The sequence below is a fragment of the Triticum dicoccoides genome, chromosome 4A (genome assembly GCF_002162155.2).
Source record: "Triticum dicoccoides isolate Atlit2015 ecotype Zavitan chromosome 4A, WEW_v2.0, whole genome shotgun sequence".
Classification (NCBI taxonomy): Eukaryota; Viridiplantae; Streptophyta; class Magnoliopsida; order Poales; family Poaceae; genus Triticum; species Triticum dicoccoides.
Genome location: NC_041386.1, coordinates 651,677,140 through 651,697,155, shown reverse-complemented (window position 1 = coordinate 651,697,155; position 20,016 = coordinate 651,677,140). Strand labels below are relative to the sequence as shown.

The 20,016-nt window shown below is 51.0% G+C and overlaps 3 protein-coding genes across 3 annotated transcripts; 2 read left to right on the top strand and 1 right to left on the bottom strand.

Annotated features, from left to right (window-relative positions):
• Positions 1-1,444: 1,444 nt before the first annotated feature.
• LOC119287712 (histone H3.2) lies at positions 1,445-2,054 on the top strand. Its single transcript, XM_037567306.1, has one exon. It carries the CDS (start codon positions 1,500-1,502, stop codon positions 1,908-1,910), a length of 411 nt encoding a protein of 136 aa, XP_037423203.1. The 5' UTR covers positions 1,445-1,499; the 3' UTR covers positions 1,911-2,054.
• Positions 2,055-2,634: 580 nt separating this feature from the next.
• Positions 2,635-14,861, top strand: LOC119287711 (xyloglucan endotransglycosylase/hydrolase protein 8-like). The gene is made up of 7 exons (XM_037567305.1): positions 2,635-2,726; positions 2,815-2,916; positions 10,144-10,163; positions 10,335-10,466; positions 10,549-10,681; positions 13,491-13,809; positions 13,912-14,861. The coding sequence occupies exons 5-7, from the start codon at positions 10,632-10,634 to the stop codon at positions 14,488-14,490; spliced, it is 948 nt and encodes a 315-aa protein (XP_037423202.1). The 5' UTR covers positions 2,635-2,726; positions 2,815-2,916; positions 10,144-10,163; positions 10,335-10,466; positions 10,549-10,631; the 3' UTR covers positions 14,491-14,861.
• Positions 4,941-9,968, bottom strand: LOC119287713. The gene is made up of 3 exons (XM_037567308.1): positions 8,450-9,968; positions 8,365-8,419; positions 4,941-6,870 (listed from the first exon to the last, which is right to left on the bottom strand). Exons 1-3 carry the CDS (start codon positions 9,946-9,948, stop codon positions 5,359-5,361), a joined length of 3,066 nt encoding a protein of 1,021 aa, XP_037423205.1. The 5' UTR covers positions 9,949-9,968; the 3' UTR covers positions 4,941-5,358.
• Positions 14,862-20,016: the final 5,155 nt, after the last annotated feature.

Here is a 20,016-nt window from a genome sequence, read left to right as displayed (position 1 = left end):
GTGACAACCAGAATTCGATACATATCTAGAGTCTTGGAATTCGTGTTGGGTATCCCCACACGGTGGGCCTTGTGGCTCGAGTCCTTCGAGGTGACGACGTCCGCCTATCATTTGTCGAGGGACGACACCGGCCTCTCATCCCGGCGCCTGACGATCACGTTTGCCCCTCTCATTTTCACGTGACAAACTCCAGCTCTCTATTCTTTTTGCTAACCGACGGGGACAACACTCCTCGGTTGAGGGCTAAAGGGCAAAGGTCATCTCTGGCAAACAATTTGATAGAGTTGTTGCGGCATAGTTTAGTGGTTTATTCCAGGTGGGGCGTGTGTGTTCATGGGCCGTCTGGTGGTGTCTCAATTCTCATGGCGGTTCAACCTCTGACATGCTTTTGCTTCGTGTCTTTCTGTCGATGTCTAGTAGTGTGTTTCTAGTGCTTGTTATCAGGATTCACAAACCATGTTTCCTTAGGCCGTGTGCCTTTACATAAAACGGGATGAAAACATAACTTCAGAAAACTATCTACTCTCTCCCCCCCTCTCCCTTAGAACATGAAACATATGGTTTGCAATTACCACATGTATGACGGGCCATGAGTAGCTTCTTCTGTTTTTTCGGCACTTCTCAACAACTAAAAAAGAATATAGAATGACGTGTGCTATCATGAAAACAGGGCATGCCATTCCTATACATACATTTGTTTTTCCATGACGAAGCACAAGACACTTAGCTCGTACCACATATAAATCTTCATTTCTTCTAGGTGGTCATAAATTTTATAAATCAGGGAAAGAAATACAACCGCATGCAAAGAGGAAATGTATCTCTGGACACTCAAGGACGGACAATTTTAGGACCCCTTTGATTTGCAGATTTTTTAAAATGCAAGAGTAGGAAAAATACAGTACAAGATTAAAGTGCCATGTCATGTTGAATCCTACCAAACTAGTTAGCCCCAAGAATTTTGAGTATTCAACATCACGGAAAAAACAAAATAACTGTATAAAAAGGTTTGAGCGGATGATTTTTTTTTCTGAAATAGAAAAATCTTAAAACTTTATAAGGATAAAATTCCTAAAACTCTATAAGGATAAAAAATCTTCAAAATTCACATGAGGGTTTCTCCATAGAACTGAACTTTCTACGCGTCTTTGTGCCCGCGTGTGCACCGAAACGCGATCGACAGCGCTCCCACGGATCAGCTTCACACCACAACGCACCCCAGCCAATCACATCACGCCAAACCCCATCCCACGGATCGCCCCCCACGATCCGCGTGCTCGCCCCAAAACCCAATCCCAGCCGTAGATCTCCCTCCGATCCAACGCCCCAAACTTCGTCTCCCTCCTCCAGCCGCGCCTTCTGCCCCCAAAATTTTCCTGACCCCCGCCCACGCCTCGCCCCTATTTAATCCCCGCGCCTCACCCACCAGACCATACCACAGCTCAAATCCCCCACCGGCGAAGCATCCAAACCCTAGACTCCTCCCCCCACCAGCTCCGATGGCTCGCACGAAGCAGACGGCGCGCAAGTCCACCGGCGGCAAGGCGCCGCGGAAGCAGCTGGCGACCAAGGCGGCGCGCAAGTCGGCCCCGGCCACCGGCGGCGTGAAGAAGCCCCACCGCTTCCGCCCGGGGACCGTGGCGCTCCGGGAGATCCGCAAGTACCAGAAGAGCACGGAGCTGCTCATCCGCAAGCTCCCCTTCCAGCGCCTCGTCCGGGAGATCGCGCAGGACTTCAAGACCGACCTCCGCTTCCAGTCCTCCGCCGTCTCCGCCCTGCAGGAGGCCGCCGAGGCGTACCTGGTGGGTCTGTTCGAGGACACCAACCTGTGCGCCATCCACGCCAAGCGCGTCACCATCATGCCCAAGGACATCCAGCTCGCCCGCCGCATCCGCGGGGAGCGCGCCTAGGTTTTCGGTCGCCGCCGGTGATACTGCGTAGTAGCCGTTCCTGTCTGGCGTCTTCTGTCTGTTGGTGTTGATATGGCGTGTCGTCTTGTCCTATGTAGCCTGATGCTGGAATGAAATGGCAATGAAAAGTTCAGTTATCATCTCGTGCTAATTTTGTCCTCTGTTTGCTGCTTGATTGCTTTGTGATTTTGCAATGGTGTTCTTGTCCGATGTAGCATGGTGCTGCATTGATGGGGTTGAGCAATGCATGATGCAATGCCAAAGGATTTTGTGATTTTGCCTCTGTACTGTCTGCTCTATCATCTTCTAATTGGTTGATGTGTGATTCAGTGATTTTGCATGTTGTTTGTACAGGGATTTGATGAACTCCTCATTTGGGCTTTTGGCTCTGTTGGAAGTGAATTTGAGGTTTGTTTGGACTGGTTGGTGCTGATAAGATGATGCTGATGGCGAAGACGCGACAGAGGTTTGTTCTCTGTACATCTGGTTGTTGCTTCATTAGAATTTAGGATAACCATCACATTATACTGAATCAATATTTGTGAACAAAAGCTGAAGAACTTACATGTAAGCTTACAACCTGTATATTGTGTAACAACTAACAACTGGTGCTTGTAGTATAATTGGCATGCCAATTGTGTTGTGTTATCTTCCATAGCCACATTTACAGAGTTGTGTTTCTTTCGATGATTTCTTACAGGTTTAACACACACAACACAAGCTCAGGTGGTGTGGTATCTGGGCCTGTGAAGTTTCTGGAATTGAAAATTCACCAGGAAAGATCATCTGTGTGCGGCCCCATAGATATTTTACCAGGTAAATTTAGAACACCTTGCAAACAGCACTTACTAGGCAATTTGCAAGACCAAATAACTGTGTCCATCCTCTATCTGTGAGGAGTCAGGTGAGATTCTAGGCAGGAAGAGAAGGAGAGGAAAGGGGTTCCTGCTCTGCTCCAGGCAAATGTGGCACTGAGAAGGAGCATATTTCGTCAGATTTCACCAAGGTAAAGGCCCCTTCTCTGATACATATGAGCTTTGTCTTTCATGCTGTCTGCTGTGCGGAAGGCTTTTTTTGTGCTAGCAGTAGATATACAGTATCCTTAAAAATAAATAGAGATATTCTATGGACAATCACCTCCTTTTCAGTTCAGGCATCTATGAGAGTTTTCAGAAACCATCGCCTGTTCATAACTTTACTAACAGTACATGGATTTGGGTCCCAGGTATAGCTATTGGCTAGTCTAATGAACAGAAGTTGAAAATATTTTCTCAGTATTATCCATCTTTCCGTTGCTATATTTGCAATGATGGCTTACAGGTTGTATGACCTGTTAGTGAGCTGTTACAGCTTATTGTGCTGATCCTACAAGAGAGCAATTGTGCACCCATTTAGCTTCAACCTACTTACTTTGTTGAAGTTGCAATGGAGAAGAGTTTACTTACATCTTTGTGCACACTAATTCATTTCAAATGTGTGAAATTAAAGACCGATGCCCGACACCTCTGCAGCACAACCATGTCCCCAGGGTTGTCCAGGTCAACGTATCACCCACCCATATGCACCTAAAAGGAGCCAGGCGAGTGGATGGCAGCACCCGGCCAATCCCGAGGAGGGGTCGTCTAGGAAGTACCGGCAGCAGCATTTTCATCATTGACCCCAAATTGTTCTCCCGTAGAACAGTACTCTTAATAGAATTTCAACTGAACAGTCAAGCTACTGTCAAAGCTGTGCGCACTACATTAGAGACTCACTACTTGTCATTCTAAACATCAGGGGCCATGTTACAGTTAGTCGAGCCAGTTTCATTCTAGACAAGCAAAGCTAAGAAAAACAGAAAAAAACAACAACAATACAAATGAAAACAGAGCATTCAGCTCTGCATGGACCAGTCAATTCCATGGGGACGATTGCATCAGATTCCATGTAAACAGGCATAATTTCTTTCTGCTCTTAACACACATATATTGTCAAATCTTTTCTTTAGGGGAGTAAAATGGCAAATCTACCTCCTTCAAGTTTGATGAATTCTGATAAATAGTTTGGCCCATGCACACTTCAATGCGCAGTGTTGTACACGAATGTCAACACTGATCTGCACAACAAGACTTTTGCAGACTGAATATCACCATGCGGGACAGCAGCACGTACCAGGACTTGCCTGATATGGACTAGCCAGTTCTATCTGAGAGGAATATGGACTCTTAGAATGGTCACCTTACACATGTCTAGGATCTTTAGCGAATTCTCTACTAAATCTGCATGTACCCAATTCCATCGCCCGACAGAGACAACCACCCGATGTTGCTTCTCAGTACCTTGCACCAGTACTGGGGATTCGGATGAGCATTCAGCACCCCTATAGTGTTTTTTAGGCCTTTTTTCTTCTCCTTCCTTTTTTAATGCATTACATTTTTTTTATGGATCCAAACCTTTCTTAGGAAAATCTAGAAAAAATCCTAGGTGTTATGAATGATATTTCACACCACCATGAATTTTACCAGATTTGTCTATGTAGTTTTTGACAGCTATTTAATTTCAAATTCAATTTTGCCCCCAGTTCAGGTTTGAACTGCAAGTAGGTGAAATATGATTATAAAACTTATGAATTTTACTGGGTATAAAATATAAAATACTTGCCTCAGGTATCTTTTTCATGAATTTTAACTACAGGAATCGTCGCCGACAACATATTTTGCAGTTCTTCCAACAACACATATATATATTTATATATTTGAGGGGAGTTCTTCCAATATTTGAATTTGAACATTTAGCACTTGCTTTAAATACTAAAACTAGTCCATGACATCTGAGATTTTTCAGAGGGGTTGTTTATGACATGTAGGGCCTAGGGAAGTGCCACAGCAACTTTTGGATGACATTTTCTTCACAACATTTTTTTGAGGGCAGATTTAAGCATTTTGCAAGGTTTCGACCTAAAGTGGCTTTAACCATGCAACTGTATGATGATGCCATGAAATGAGATGCATTAAATTACTTGATCACAAGTTACCAATAACAAGGTTTTACAAGTTGGGTCATTACAGCTAATATGGGCAAATCTACTTCCTTCATTTTTTATGAACTCTGGTGGATAGTCCGGCCCGCGCACATTACAATCAGCAGTGCAGCACAAGAGTTGGAATGGCAACACTGACATGCACAGTAGAACACTAACATGACTCAGTACTGTCATTCTACATATCAAGGGCCACGTTACAGTTATTAGAGCTAGTTTCATGTATATAGCAGTGAAGCAAGACAAGAAATACAACAATAATACAACTCAAAACAGAGCATTCAGCTCTACACGGAGCAGTCAATTCCATGGGGACGGGTGCATCAGATTCCATGTAAACAGGTGTAGTTCCTGTCTAATCTTCACATTCCTATATCGGCAAACCTTTTCTTGGTGGGAGTATATGGGCAAAGTCTACTTCCTCAAATTTTATAACTCTGCTGAATAGTCCGGCCCACGCACATTGCAATCAGCAGCGTAGTTCAAGAGTTCGAATGGCAACATTGACCTGCACAACAGAGCTTTTGCAAACCGGTTATCACCAAGTGGACTTGCCTGATACAGATCCTCCAACCTAGCCAGTTCTGTCTGAAAGATAAATGGATTCTTACAAATGGTCACCTTACACACGTCTGCGTAGATTGGTAGCAAATTCTCTGCCAAATCCATAATGTACCCAATTCCATCACCCAGCAGAAATAATCCCCCAATAGTGCTCCTCAGCACCTTGCTCCAGAACCGGGGATTCGGATGAGCTTTCAGCACCCCGCCGATGATTTTTGCTCCGAAGAAGGACCCATTTAGCTTCCTCGCAATCACCTTGCCTGCTGCTAGCATCCTTGGGTCCTCCTCGACATCTCTGCCAGCAAACGCGTGCGCCTTGAAGAAGAACCAGTACTCCTGGTGCGGCATAACCTTCAGACTGACCGGCTGCACCGTTCCCATGCTCGCCGCGACGGCCCTGCTGTTTGTGGTGATTATGATCCTGCTTCCATGTTTGCCCTGTCTTAAGATCGGCAGTAACTCTTCTAGTATCTGCTTTTTGCCCGCGTCAACATCTTCAAATACCATCAAGAACCTCTTGGTGAGGCATTTGTCCTTAAGTACATGTAGTGACTCGATGAATTTTTTAGCATCTCCAACTGCGTGTTTGGATCCTAGAACAAACACCGCCTCATCCCGAGCCATTGCTCTGGTGTATGAGAAATTGGAATACAAAATTATTGGAAAGTGGTTGCGCACCCTCTCATCATCGCAGACATGCTGCGCAAGGGTGGTCTTCCCGACTCCCATGCCGCCAACAATTGGGAGCACTCCCAGTTTTCGAGCTGACACACCACCATCGTGCAGCAGGAAGTTGATGATCCTCTCTTTCTCGACATGTCGGCCGAACATCTGCCCCTCGACGAAGATATTAGTAGCCAAAGGACGATGGATCGGTTGACAGTTATGTAGGAGCATCAGGAACTCCTTGAGATCACCGGATATGGTTTCCAAGATCTCTACCACTCGATCTATCTCCTCAGGAACACCAACATCATGGCCAGACAATAGGCTCTTCATGGCACAGGCTGCTACGCGCACACGCTTTGCAGGATTAAACAAGGAGAAAGAGAAAGGTTGTGCAACTACCTTGTCAGCATGCTCATCTTCAAGCTCCTGCTCTCTGCATCCGACCGTGTCGAGCAAGTAGCGGCCCTGGTACACACTGTCGTTGAGCTCTGAAAGCCACTCGAGGGTGCCGTAGTTTGTGATCTGCCTCCCTTTGCCCTCCTCTACTGCACTATAAACTTTGACGAGCATATGGCAAATCTTGCGTAGTTTGGCTTCAGTGCACTGTTGGCCCTTGAACTGGCCGGCAAGAAGAGATATCATCCTGCCGACCATGTCTCCGACAACCGCTGAGAAGATGACCTCCGCCATGATAAATTCCTCTAGCAACTTTGTGATGTTCGCAAGTTATCTGGTACGCCAGCCTTTCTATCAATTCCAACTTTCTGAATGAAACCATAAGTCAAGGTGAGCACCAATGGTTTGTGTGGTGGAGACATATAAATATTAGCATGAGAGCGACATGGAAGACTTCAGTGCTTTGACTCCATATTGCACTGCAAGTCTACAACACGTGTTTTCCTTCTATGAAAGAAACTGTCATTTTAGATTGCACGACAAGTTATTGTGGTTATATTTTAAGTGTCGCACTGACACGGTAGAGCAAAAAGCAACAGACTAATTTTCTGTTGGCCATTACTTATTGGTTGTACAGTACTAAATATGAAACTATATTCTGAGCTTGTATGATGACTAATGGTGTGAATGCCTAGCCCTTGTCTTAGACCATCAACATCCCTAGAAGCCAAGGAGGTACTGCAGTGCAGTTGCCATAGCCTAATCACTGGTGCTTGCAGTGCAGTTGACCTGACAATTGTTGCCATAGCCTAATCAGCTCTGTTTCAGTTCAGGCATCTACAAGAGTTTGCAGAAACCTTTTCCTGTTCATAACTTAGTATCAGTGCATGGATTTGGGTCCCGGGTATAGGTATCGCTAGTCTAATCAACAGAAAGTTGATTTTTTTTTTCTTAGCATTATCCATCTTTCCCTTGCCATATTTTGCAATGATGGCTTACATGTTGCTATGACTTGTTAGTGATGGCATATTCTGCTAGTGCTGTTACAGCTTATTGTGCTGATCATATATGGGAGCATGGTCGGCAGGTTTAGCTTCGACCAACTTTCTTTGTTGATTTTGAAATGTCTGTACATCTCGTCAAATGTTTGAAAATTAAAGACCAATGCCCAAACACTTCTAGAACAACCACTTCTCCAGAGCTGCCAGGGTGAACCTAACCCCAAACCATATGCGCCTAGAATACTCGGCGAGTGGATGGCAGGACCCGGCCAACCCTCAGAGAGAAGGTCGTCTAGAAAGTACCAGAAACAACATAATCAATCTACCAGCAAAGCTCATAATGGAACTTCTAAGCCGATTTTCATGATTAGTTGCTAAATGGTCTCCCGCAGAACAGTACACTGGATAATCAAGCTACTGTCACAGCTCTGGGAACCAAATAAGAGACTCACTACTTTTCATTCCACACATCAAGGGCCAGGTTACAGTCATCCAGGATAGCTTCATATACATACCAGGGAAGGGAAGCAACACAAGCAAGCTAAGAAAACAGAAATAAACAAGAACTAGCACAATGCAACTCAAAACAGAGTATTCAACTCTGCACGGACAAGTCAATTCCATGTAAATAGGCATAATTCCTGTCTGATCTTCACACACATATATTACTAATATTAGGAAATCTTTTCTTGAGGGGAGTAAGATGCGCAAATCCACTCCCTTCAAGTTTGGTGAACTCTGGTGAGTAATCTGGCCCACGCAGAGTGCAATGAGCAGTGTAGTACAGTGATTGGAGCGGCAACACTGACCTGCACAACAAGACTTTTGCAAACCCGATATCACCACGCGGGGCAACAACACTAGCACTAGGACTTGCCTGATATACCAACCCAGCCAGTTCTGTCTGAGAGGGATATGGAGTCTTAGAAATGGTCACCTCACATATGTTTGCGTAGTTTGGCAGCAAATTCTCTGCCAAATCTGCAATGTACCCAATTCCATCACCCAACAGAGACAACCCCCCTATATTGCTTCCCAGCACCTTGCACCAGAACCGGGGATTCGGATGAGCTTTCAGCACCCCGCCGACGATTTTCGCTCCGAAGAATGACCCATTTAGCTTCCTTGCAATCGCGTTACCTGCTGCTAACATCCTTGGGTCCTCCTCGACATCTCTGCCAGCAAACGCGTGTGCCTTGAAGAAGAACCAGTACTCCTGATGAGGCATAACCTTCAGATTGATTGGCTGCACCGTTCCCAAGCTGGCGACATCCCTGTTGTTTGTGGTGATTATGATCCTGCTCCCGAATTTGCCATGTCTCAAGATTGGCAGTAACTCTTGTAGCATCTGTTTCTTTCCCATGTCAACATCTTCAAATACCATCAAGAACCTCTTGCTGAGGTATTTCTCCTTGAGTACATGCAGTATTTCCATGAATTTTTTAGCATCTCTAACTGCATTTTTGGATCCTAGAACAAACACCGCCTCACCCCGAGCCATTGCTCTGGTGTATGAGAAATTGGAATACAAGATTATTGGAAAGTGGTTGCGCACCCTCTCATCATCGCAGACATGCTGCGCAAGGGTGGTCTTCCCGACTCCCGTGCTGCCAACAATTGGAAGCATGCCTAGTTTTCCAGTAGACACACCACCATCATGCAGCAGGAAGTTGATGATCCTCTGTTTCTCGGCATGTCGGCCGAACATCTGCCCCTCAATGAAGATATTAGTAGCCAAAGGACGATGGATTGGCTGGCAGTTCTGTAGGAGCATCATGAACTCCTTGAGATCACCGGATATGGTTTCCAAGATCTCCACCACTCTGTCAATCTCCTCAGGACCAACGACATCATGGCGAGACAGTAGGCTCTTCACGGCACATGCCGCTACGCGCACACGCTTTGCAGGATTATACAAGGAGAAAGAGAAAGTTTGTCCAACTACCTTGTCATCATGCTTATCTTCAAGCTCCTGTTCTCTGCATCTGACCGTGTCGAGCAAGTAGCGGCCCTGGTACACCCCGTCGTTGAGCTCCGAAAGCCACTCGAGGGTGCCGCAGTTTGTGATCTGCCTCCCTTTGGCCTCCTCTACCGCACTGTGAACCTTGACAAGCATATGGCAAATCCTCCGTAGCTTGGCGTCGGTGCACCCTTGGCCTTTGAACCGGCCAGCGAGAAGAGATATCACCCTACCGACCATGTCCCCGACAACCGCCGAGATGATGAGCTCCGCCATGATAAAATCCTCTTGCTTCTGTTTGGATGTGATAGCAATTCTATGGTTCTGAATGAAATCAGAAGTCAGGGTGAGCACCAATGGTCTGTGTGGTGGAGATGAACAAGTAGTAGCATGAGAGCGACACCAAAGACTTGAGTGCTGTGAGTCCATATTACACTGCAAGTCTACAACTCGTGTTTTGCCTCTATAAAAGGGGCTGTTGATTGAGATTGCACGACCAGTTAATGTGGTTATATTTTTAGCAGGTACTGTATAGAAAAGTTTTTTTTTTTGAATGGTCAGAAAAGTATATTCTGAGTTTGTCTGATGACTAGTGCAGTAAATGGTCCAGTATTTTCTTTACAGGTATCAAAAATGAAGTCAAGGTGAGCATCCACATCTAGAAGCCAAGGAGGCCCTATATTGGAGCTTCCACATCCATGGCCTAATCACTAGTGCTTGCAGTGCAATTGACATGTCCATTGTGTTGTTTCATGTACTTGTCTTCCATAGCCACTTATGCGGAATTGGGTTCTTTTCTTGTATATTTCTTACAGGATTAACACGTGCAGTACATATAATTCAAGCTCAGGTGGTGTGGCATATGGTCTTGTGAAGCAGTATCTGAAACTGAAAATCCATCAGTGAAGATCATCAGTGTGCGACCGCATAGAGTGCTATTCTATCAGGTAAATTTAGGACACCCTCATGGCCTCATCCTTGACAATTTGCAAGACCAATTGACAGTGTCTATCTTCTACCTGTGAGAAGCCAGAAGGGAAGATCTTCCAGGCAGGAAGAGAAGCAGAGGAAAGGGATCCCTGCTCTGCTCTGCTGAAACCATTGGCGGGCGAATGCGGCAACGGACAGGAGCACACCGCCTCTGTCCTCTGATATCACCAAGGTGAGCTTCTCGTATCCATTTTTGTCGGTCCTTGCTGTGCAACAAGTGCTTCTCTGCACTAGCAGTTCCATCTTGGCAATGATAGCTTACAGGTCGCTATGATGACTTGTTAGTGATCAGAGCACATTCCGCTAGTGCTACCACAGCTTATTGTGCTGATCTGATATGAGAGGTAGCACATTCCACTAGTGCTGTCACAACTTATTGCGCTAATCCTATATGAGAGCAACTAACTTACTGGTGCATTGAAAAAGAGTTTATTTGCATCTTTTGTGCACACGAATTCTCTTCAAATATGTGAAAATTAAAGTCCACTGTACACCTTATGTTTTCTATGCATGATAATACAGCACATCATAAACAAAAACCCCGGTTTGTTCGCAACATGGTTCTTTCTCTTTGAATAATTGTCAGCGGATGTAGGATTTGAACCCCGGAATAAATTTCTTGTTTGTGCCAACTTTTTTAGTTTACCGCAAGTTTAAATTCCGCACATTTCTTTTGGTGTACTTGCATTCCAGGGTGTATATATTTTAGGCCAGTAGCTCTCTTGGAACTAGCTGAAAACCGACTACTAAATTTGAACCGTCTGTTTGAAAATCCACCGGTGATGATCATCCGTGTGCGGCTGGGCTACAGAGAGCGCTATCCTATCAGGCAAAATTTAGGACACCCTGAGCCTTGACAATTTGCAAGACCAGTTGACAGGCCTTCTTTCTGCCTTTGAGATGCCAAGAGCAGGAGATCTTCCAGGCAGGAAGAGAAGGAGAGGAGAGGGGTTCATGCTCCGCTCCACTCCGCTGAAACCATCGCCGGCCGAATGCGGCGCCGAGCAGGATTATAAGTTCCTCGGATGCCACCAGGGCGAAGGCCTTTGCTCAGGTACCTATGACCTGTGCCTTTGTATGGGGCATTGTCTTGGAGTAGGTTGCTATGGCTTGTTAGCGATAAGAGCATGTTCTGCTAGTGCTGCTACAGCTCATCGTTGTGCTGATCCTACATTTTTTTAGAAAAGAAGGATGACCCCCGGCCTCTGCATCTGGGAGATGCATACGGCCACTTTATTGATTATTCTCGAGGACCTTACAAAGTATTACAACAATATGCCTGAATCAGCCATCTTGACAACATATGCCACTACTCCTATCCAAAAGATGTAGGGGTGCTACCTGGGCCAAATACCCAGACTACTCACCTAATCCTATCATCAAAAGCCAGAAGCCCCAGCCGAGCCACATACCGGGTCTGGGGCATAAACTGGTCTGACGCACTCACATGTGTCGTCGCCGCCATCTTCCACAGGTCCGTCTTCAGAGCAGATATTGAGGCTTCTACCTTGTCAGGTCACTCCGTCATCGACGCCACCTTGACGCCAGACAACTACCTCCACCTGCGCGAGTCCATCACCGTGCATCGGGCGCCGAGTCTCCACTGCACCACGCCGCCGAGATCCGCCGTCATCAATGTGAAGGATGAAGCACCGCTCCACCAAAAAGGCGCCCGCTGGTCCCTCGATCCCGTGTACGCCTCCAAGAATGACGCCCCCAAGGAGGAAATGACACCAACGCGCCGCCGTCATCCGATCAACTAATCTAGGGTTTTCCCCGGAGGTAGCGGATAGAGGTCTAGAGCTTCTCCACGGCGATGCCTTCAAGAAGGTAATGACACAACAGGGTGCCACCAACGCCGGTCATGGCATCAAACCGAGCACAAGGTTTTCACCCGGATCCGCTCAAAGAACCTCCGTCACGTAATGTGTGCACGGGTCGCCGCCGATCTGAGCCGCTGCACAACGAGCAGGCCGCACCGGCCAGATCAGATCTGTCCGGAGGGCACAACCCGCATGGTGCCAACCCAACCACCAGGCCCTCCATGCCGCCACCGCCGATCCGAGGTCAGATGGTGTGTCGCCGCAGACCCGGCCGCCGCCGCCGAACGCAGCCACGCAGCCCGAGGCAGAGCCGGCTGCCGCACCCCACCATGGCGGCCCTTGGCTGAGGCAGCCGCCGCGCCGCCGCCGGAAGGCAGGCCCGCCGCGCCGCCAGGCCAGATCGGCCGCGCCACCCATGCCGCGGGGCGCCGCACCACCCCCACGGCGCAGGCAAGAGGGAGGACCCCCGCCACCGCCGTCAGCCCCGGGCCATCGCCGGCGGCGTCCTTCGGCGGCGGCGAAGGGAGGGTAGGGGACCCGGCGGCTAGGGATCGAGATCCCGCCCGAGTCGCCCGAGCGGGGGCGACGCGGGGGCAAGATAAGGACGTGGGGGCTGATCCTACATTAGCTTCAACTTGATTCTGACACGCACAGGGCACCCGCTCCACTCGTGCTGCATCCGCGCGCGGGGAGTCGGAAAGCGAGCGAGTATGGCCCGTGGAAACGACAGCGGCAGCGGCCAGGCGACGCGTGAACCACCGCCGCCCGCCGTCGCTGTCGGGCACCGCAGCGCCCGTGACCGGACAGAGGGAGTACACGCTTGCCCATGCCCAGCGAGGAAAGGAAAGGAGGCATCCATGCCAAGATAAGCAAAAATCTGAGATAAGATTAAGATGGCGACGGCCCCCCATTGAGCATTGATGCGCTTAAGTGGCGAACCGCAATGAATGGCCGGATAATCCCGTCGCCATCGCCCGGACGCTTGTTCGGTTCAGAGTCGGACTGCGGTGCGTGCGCGTCAGTCACCACGGTCACCGTCGGATGTGCCCCACGCATCAGCAGAGCGTCCCCTCTGCCGCTGACCTTGCTCAAAGCAGTATAAAACCGGCGCCACCTCCTGTGCTGTGCTAACTATCCATGCCCGTCTCACTCCACTAGCCAGCGCGCGCCTCCTCGTCTCCACGCACCAAGAAGCAGAGCATCCCCAATGGCGCGTTGGGCTGCCGTGTGCGCCGTCGCCGTGGCCCTGGCGCTGCTGGCGGCGTCGTCGGCGGCCGCGTGGCTGCACGAGGAGTTCACCACGGAGGGCAACGTGCGGGCCGGCTACGACGCGCGGGGGCAGCAGGTGGCGTCGATCGTCCTCGACCGGCAGTCGGGCGGCGCCTTCCGCTCCCGGCGCAGCTACCTCTATGGCCAGTTCAGCGTCCAGATCAAGCTCGTCCCCGGCAACTCCGCCGGCACCGTCGCCTCCTTCTACGTACGTATTGGATTCGTTTCGATTCGTTTTGAGCACAGAATATACTATATCTATAGTTGACATTCGACTGACGACGCCGGCGTTGCTACTTGATTGGTGCAGCTCTCGTCGGGCGACGGCCCCGGGCACGACGAGATCGACATGGAGTTCATGGGCAACAGCACCGGCCAGCCGGTGGCGCTCAACACCAACGTGTGGGCCAACGGCGACGGCAAGAAGGAGCAGCAGTTCTACCTGTGGTTCGACCCGGCCGCCGACTACCACACCTACACCATCATCTGGAACGACCGAAACATCATCTTCAAGGTGGACGACCTCTTCCTCCGCTGCTTCACCCGCCACGCCGACCTGCCCTACCCGGGCGCCAAGCCCATGTCGGTGCACGCCACGCTCTGGGACGGCAGCTACTGGGCGACGCAGCGGGGCAAGGTGAAGGTGGACTGGTCCGCCGCGCCCTTCGTCGTCTCCTACCGCGGCTACCTCGCCGACGCCTGCGCGCCCGCCGGCGCCGGCCGCCCGCTCGCCTGCCCCGCCGGCACCGGCCGCTGGATGCGGCGCCGGCCCAGCGCCGCCGAGCGGGGCACCGTCGCCTGGGCCAGGAAGAATTACATGCGCTACAACTACTGCGACGACGGGTGGCGGTTCCCCAAGGGGTTCCCCGCCGAGTGCTCCCGCAGCTGATCGGCTGACCGGTGCTTGCTCGACACCAACCTCTGATCGATCATGGATCATCGATGGGCATGACATTTTGGCATCCATTGATCCATACTGTTCTTGATCTCGCTCTCTCTGCTCTTTTACTGCCATAGTGATTGTTACCGAGACGGATTAAAGATACTAAAGGTGAATTCTTCAAGAAATGTTGATGAAAAATGTTGGAAAAAACTGTGGATTTGCTAATGTAATCTGGCAGCTGCACATGGTGTCAGTCTCGGGCAGGTAAAAACGAACGATAAACAATGCCCTGTCGGCTGATTCAGATTTGAATTGCGTTGAGATTCGGTGTAATCCATGTGGTGGTTTCCCCCCATTTCTCAAAGAGGGTTGTGCCTGGATCTGGGTTGGATTGGATCCCTTGCTGGAAAGGAAAGCATAGATAAATGCCGCCGGTTGCAGTAGTAAGTGTGGTGAGGTGAGGTAAGCGGACCAAGCTTTTCTCCCGACTTTCGGCCGCGGGCGGTCGTACGCAAGAAAGATAGAGAGCGAGCGGGGCTGCTGCTAACGGTTGCTGCACCTGGAGGACAGCAGCAGGAGTAACTTCACCTGCAACGCGGAGACATCAAACAATTTAATTCCTCGTGTGCTTTTCGGCTGGATCTTCAAGTACATCCACAGGGTCACGCAGTTTCCGTGCATGCATATTGTGTACTCTTTCTGATGTACTCCCTCCGTTCCTAAAATTTCAACGAGGGACTACACACGGAGCAAAATGAGTGAATCTGCACTCTAAAATATGTCTATATACATCTGTATGTAGTCCATAGTGAAATCTCTAAAAAGATTTATATTTAGAAACGGAGGAAGTACTCTGTAATAAAGAAATATAATATCGTTTAGATCAATACTTAAGTGATGTAAACGATCTTATATTTTTTAGGGTATCTCCACCGACAACCCGCATAAAAACCTCCTGCATTCGTCCGCGGACAGGGAGAGACCAGTCCGCGGATACGATGCGGAGGCAGCCATCCAATACTAGCCGCATACATTTTGACAACAACTTAAACCAACCGGATGAAATTCTTGCAAACACGGCCAGATTTATGCAAACTCGACCGGATTTCATACAAACACGAAGGATTTCATTACAAATACATCAAACGGACCTAGGCGGGCTCTGGAGTATAATTAATACCTAGTCTAAATGATCGCTGGCGTCCTGTCCCCGTGTCCGGCCATGAACCAAGAGAACGGAAGCTTCGCCTTTTCTAGCTCTGCCTCGATGACCTCCGCCTCCGGAACCCCAGGAATTGAAGCTGGCCGCTTCCACGTCGCCGCCAAGCGACTAATCGGTCCAAGATGTTGAGCCCACCAAGCTTGGCGTCGACGGGAGGGGGGAGAGGGGGAGGGGGGGCGGTGGCCTTCCGGGGACACGAGCGGCGACGACCTATCGTGCACTACTCTTCCTCGCTGCCAGTGGCGCCAGCGAACGTGCTGGCTTCTTCGTGGTCGTGGTGCCGGGGTGCTATCTCGGTGATGTCTTCCTCGTCGGTGTCGCCGAACAACGCCTCATCTGCGTCGTCATCGCCACACTCCTTGCCGGCGGCTGCCACCTCCGCCACCCGCAGCCGGTACCGCCAGCGGGCGAGGCAGATCTCGCGGGCGGACCGGTAGGACTCAAGTAGCACCTCCTGCTCCACCAGGTCCGCGTCCAGCGCGACCGCCTTGCCGGTGGCGACCTGCTCCTCCACCTGGAGATGCTCTGGGAGTAAGTTGTGGTTGTAGTTTGCATCGGCCTGCGCTTCCTGGAACTGCTCCTCCCGCACCATGTCCACATAATGGGCACGGGCCTCGCCGATGGTCAGGGTGCAATGCATCAACGAGGGTGGAGTGAAGGAGGGTGTTGCAGAGGAAGAGGAGAGTGCCGTTGCCTCGTCGGAGGAGGCGTCCTCTATTTGCACTGCTGCCTACCGGCCTGCGAGTCGGCAGCAATGGCGGCCATGGTCTTCTTCTGCTCCGATGTAAGCCCGTCCCAGAGAGCTTTGGCAACCGAGCGATCCATGACGGGGAGTGGTGTGGAGGGGGATGACTGTGGCTACGGTCGGGGCATCGAGGCAGCGGTTTATATAGCAGACGGACGGACGGGTGGCAGCGGAGGAGATGCCTTGCCAACAGCGTGCCATCAATGTGGGTGGGAGACGGACGAAAGGGCGGCCGTCGTGTCCTTTGAACGCGCGCCAGTTGCCTGTACCGAAAAGCGGCGCAGGCGGTGCTCTCTCAGCTGGCGCGCCGCTCCAGTGCTAACGCAGGTGAGCGGTCGCGTTCGCTCTGGACGGGCATGAATGCGGGCGCTGATGCTCTAGAGCGACGCTGACCAAAAACACGCAGGAGGGGTGAGAGTTTTTTGTGGGTAAGGACGGTTATAAACAGGCTTGAGAGCGGTCCAGACTTCCAAACGGGCTTGAGTACAAGGTTGGTTGAAGCTAAATCGTTCATGGTTGTTCTCGTAGAGGATCAGCACAACAATGTACTCCCGCAAACAAACGGGCTTGATCTATTGAGCGGGAAGAGTTTGTGTCCAGCTTCTGCGCGCACTATTCTCTCAAAGGTGTCACAATCGCACTGTCTATTAAAGCATCTCCAGCCGCGCCCCAAAAAGGCCCCCTCAGGACAACTTTTTAGCGTCGGTGGTCGAAAATCGGCCCAGTCGCGCCCCAAAAAGGCCCCCTCAGGACAATTTTTTAGCGTCGGTGGTCGAAAATCGGCCCAGTCGCGCCCTCATGATCTCATTTAGCGCTGGTTTGGACCGAATTAACAACCGATGACCCCGAGCCGAACTCAAGCGCTCGCGTGTCGCCTGGGAGCGCTAACGGAAGCGAACAAGGGTGTGGGGTCATTCTGTCGGTGAGAGGAGGCCCTTTTCCCGCCGTTTCCTCTCGCTTCCCTCTCATTCTCCATTCCTCCCGCCAATATCCTCCTCCTCCATTCCAAGCCGGCCGCCATGCCGCCGAAGAAGTACGTGTTCCCCCGCACCGTGACGGATACCACTATCGCCGCCGCCCAGCCGAAGCAGAGGAAGCAGAGGGCACCGTCGTCCAAGCCCCCGGGCATGAGTAACGCCGTCTGGAAGGCGAAAGTGCAGCGCCGGGAGGCCGTCACCGCCGGTAGGCGCAACAGGGCCAAGAAGGCCCTGGACAGGGCGACGCTCGCGGCAGCGGCAACGGCGGAGCAGGCGGAGCGCTCGGCGGAACAAACTGAGGCGACGCGCGTGGGGATGATGAATCCACCCGGCGGCCACGGCTCGCACGCATCTTGGAGCCAACAAAGCGTCGGATCTTCGACCGGCTTCTCGTCGTCACCACAACCATGGGGCTGCACGCCATCGCCGGGCTATGCCGACGGCGAAGTACACGACGGGTTCAACCCCAACATCACCTCCCCCCATGGTCGCCCGGCCCAGCGCACGCCCTCGCCCGCCTTCGCCGGTGTGCAATACCCTCCATACACCTACTTGCCGCCAGCCTACGCAGCCTCCCTGACGCCACCTCTCCGCTGTGACGCGCTGCTCTTCTCGCAGGCCTCCTCGTCGCATCTTGGCAACGCCGACGCGACGGAGGCTGACATGGAAGACATCATCACAGCCGGCTCGGCTGCCACCGCCGCCTCCCCTGGGTTCATGGCCCACGATGAAACAATTGATCTCAACGGCGACATGGACGGCGAGCTCGACTACAGCGAGGAAGAGATGGAAGAGGAGGAGGAGGAGGAGGAGGAGGAGGAGGAGAAGGAGGAGCCGACGCCTTCTCCGGTGAGGAAAGGCAAGAAGAAGAAGAAACAGGTGGCGAGGACCGGCAAGCCACACATCAAGTGGACGTCCAAGGAGGGCGAGTGCCTCGCCGAAGCGTGGAAAGTCGTCTGCCTCGACCCGACCATCGACATGAACCAGAGCATCGAGACGTATTGGGACCGCATCAAGGTCGAGTTCGACGAGCGCAAGCTCGTCGACCCCTACTTCAAAGGCGTTCACGTGCAGCGCGGGTCGAAGGCGACGGCGAGCCATTGGGGGCTCATCCAAACGGCATGCAACAAATGGCATGGGATCGTTGAGGAGATCGCGGCTCGCCCGGAGAGCGGCGCCAGCATCGATGATCAGGTATAGCATGCCGGCCTCTCTGTTTTTCTTTTTGCCCTATACGCGCCTGTGTGCCCGCCCGCCAGCTGATGTTTCTCAGTGCAGCTGCTGCGGATGTTCGCCGTGTTTCGCGATGACAACATCGACCAAGAGTTCAAGTACCTCCACGTCTTCAAGCGGATCGACAAGTGCGAGAAGTGGGCGGAAGTCCGGCATGTTGGGGAACATAGTAATTTCAAAAAAATTCCTACGCACACGCAAGATCATGGTGATGCATAGCAACGAGAGGGGAGAGTGTAGTCCACGTACCCTCGTAGACCAAAAGCGGAAGCGTTATGACAACACAGTTGATGTAGTCGTACGTCTTCACGATCCGACCGATCCAAGTACCGAACGTACGGCACCTCCGAGTTCAGCACACGTTCAGCTCGATGACGATCCCCGAACTCCGATCTAGCAGGGTGTCGGGGATGAGTTCCGTCAGCACGACGGCGTGGTGACGATGATGATGTTCTACCGACGCAGGGCTTCGCCTAAGCACCGCTACGATATGACTGAGGTGGAATATGGTGGACGGGGGCACCGCACACGGCTAAGGAACAATCATGAAGATCAATTTGTGTGTCTATGGGGTGCCCCCTGCCCCCGTATATAAAGGAGTGGAGGAGGGGGAGGGCCGGCCCTCTCTATGGAGCACCCTAGGGGAGTCCTACTCCCACCGAGAGTAGGATTCCCCCTTTTCTAGTAGAACTAGGAGCCCTTCCATGTAGTAGGAGTAGGAGAGAAGGAAATGGAAGAGAGAAGGAAAGGGAAGAGAGAAGGGAAGGAAGGAGGGGGCGCAGCCCCTCCCCCTAGTCCAATTCGGACTAGGCCTTGGGGGGCGCGCGGCCTACCCTAGGCAGCCCCTCTCTCTTTCCCGTATGGCCCAATAAGGCCCAATACTTCTCCCGGCGAATTCCAGTAACTCTCTGGTACTCCGAAAAATACCCGAATCACTCGGAACCTTTCCGAAGTCCGAATATAGTCGTCCAATATATCGATCTTTACGTCTCGGCCATTTCGAGACTCCTCGTCATGTCCCCGATCTCATCCGGGACTCCGAACTCCTTCGGTACATCAAAACTCATAAACTCATAATAAAACTGTCATCGAAACCTTAAGCGTGCGGACCCTACGGGTTCGAGAACTATGTAGACATGACCGAGACACGTCTCCAGTCAATAACCAATAGCGGAACCTGGATGCTCATATTGGCTCCCACATATTCTACGAAGATCTTTATCGGTCAAACCGCATAACAACATACGTTGTTCCCTTTGTCATCGGCACGTTACTTGCCCGAGATTCGATCGTTGGTATCTCAATACCTAGTTCAATCTCGTTACCAGCAAGTCTCTTTACTCGTTCCATAATGC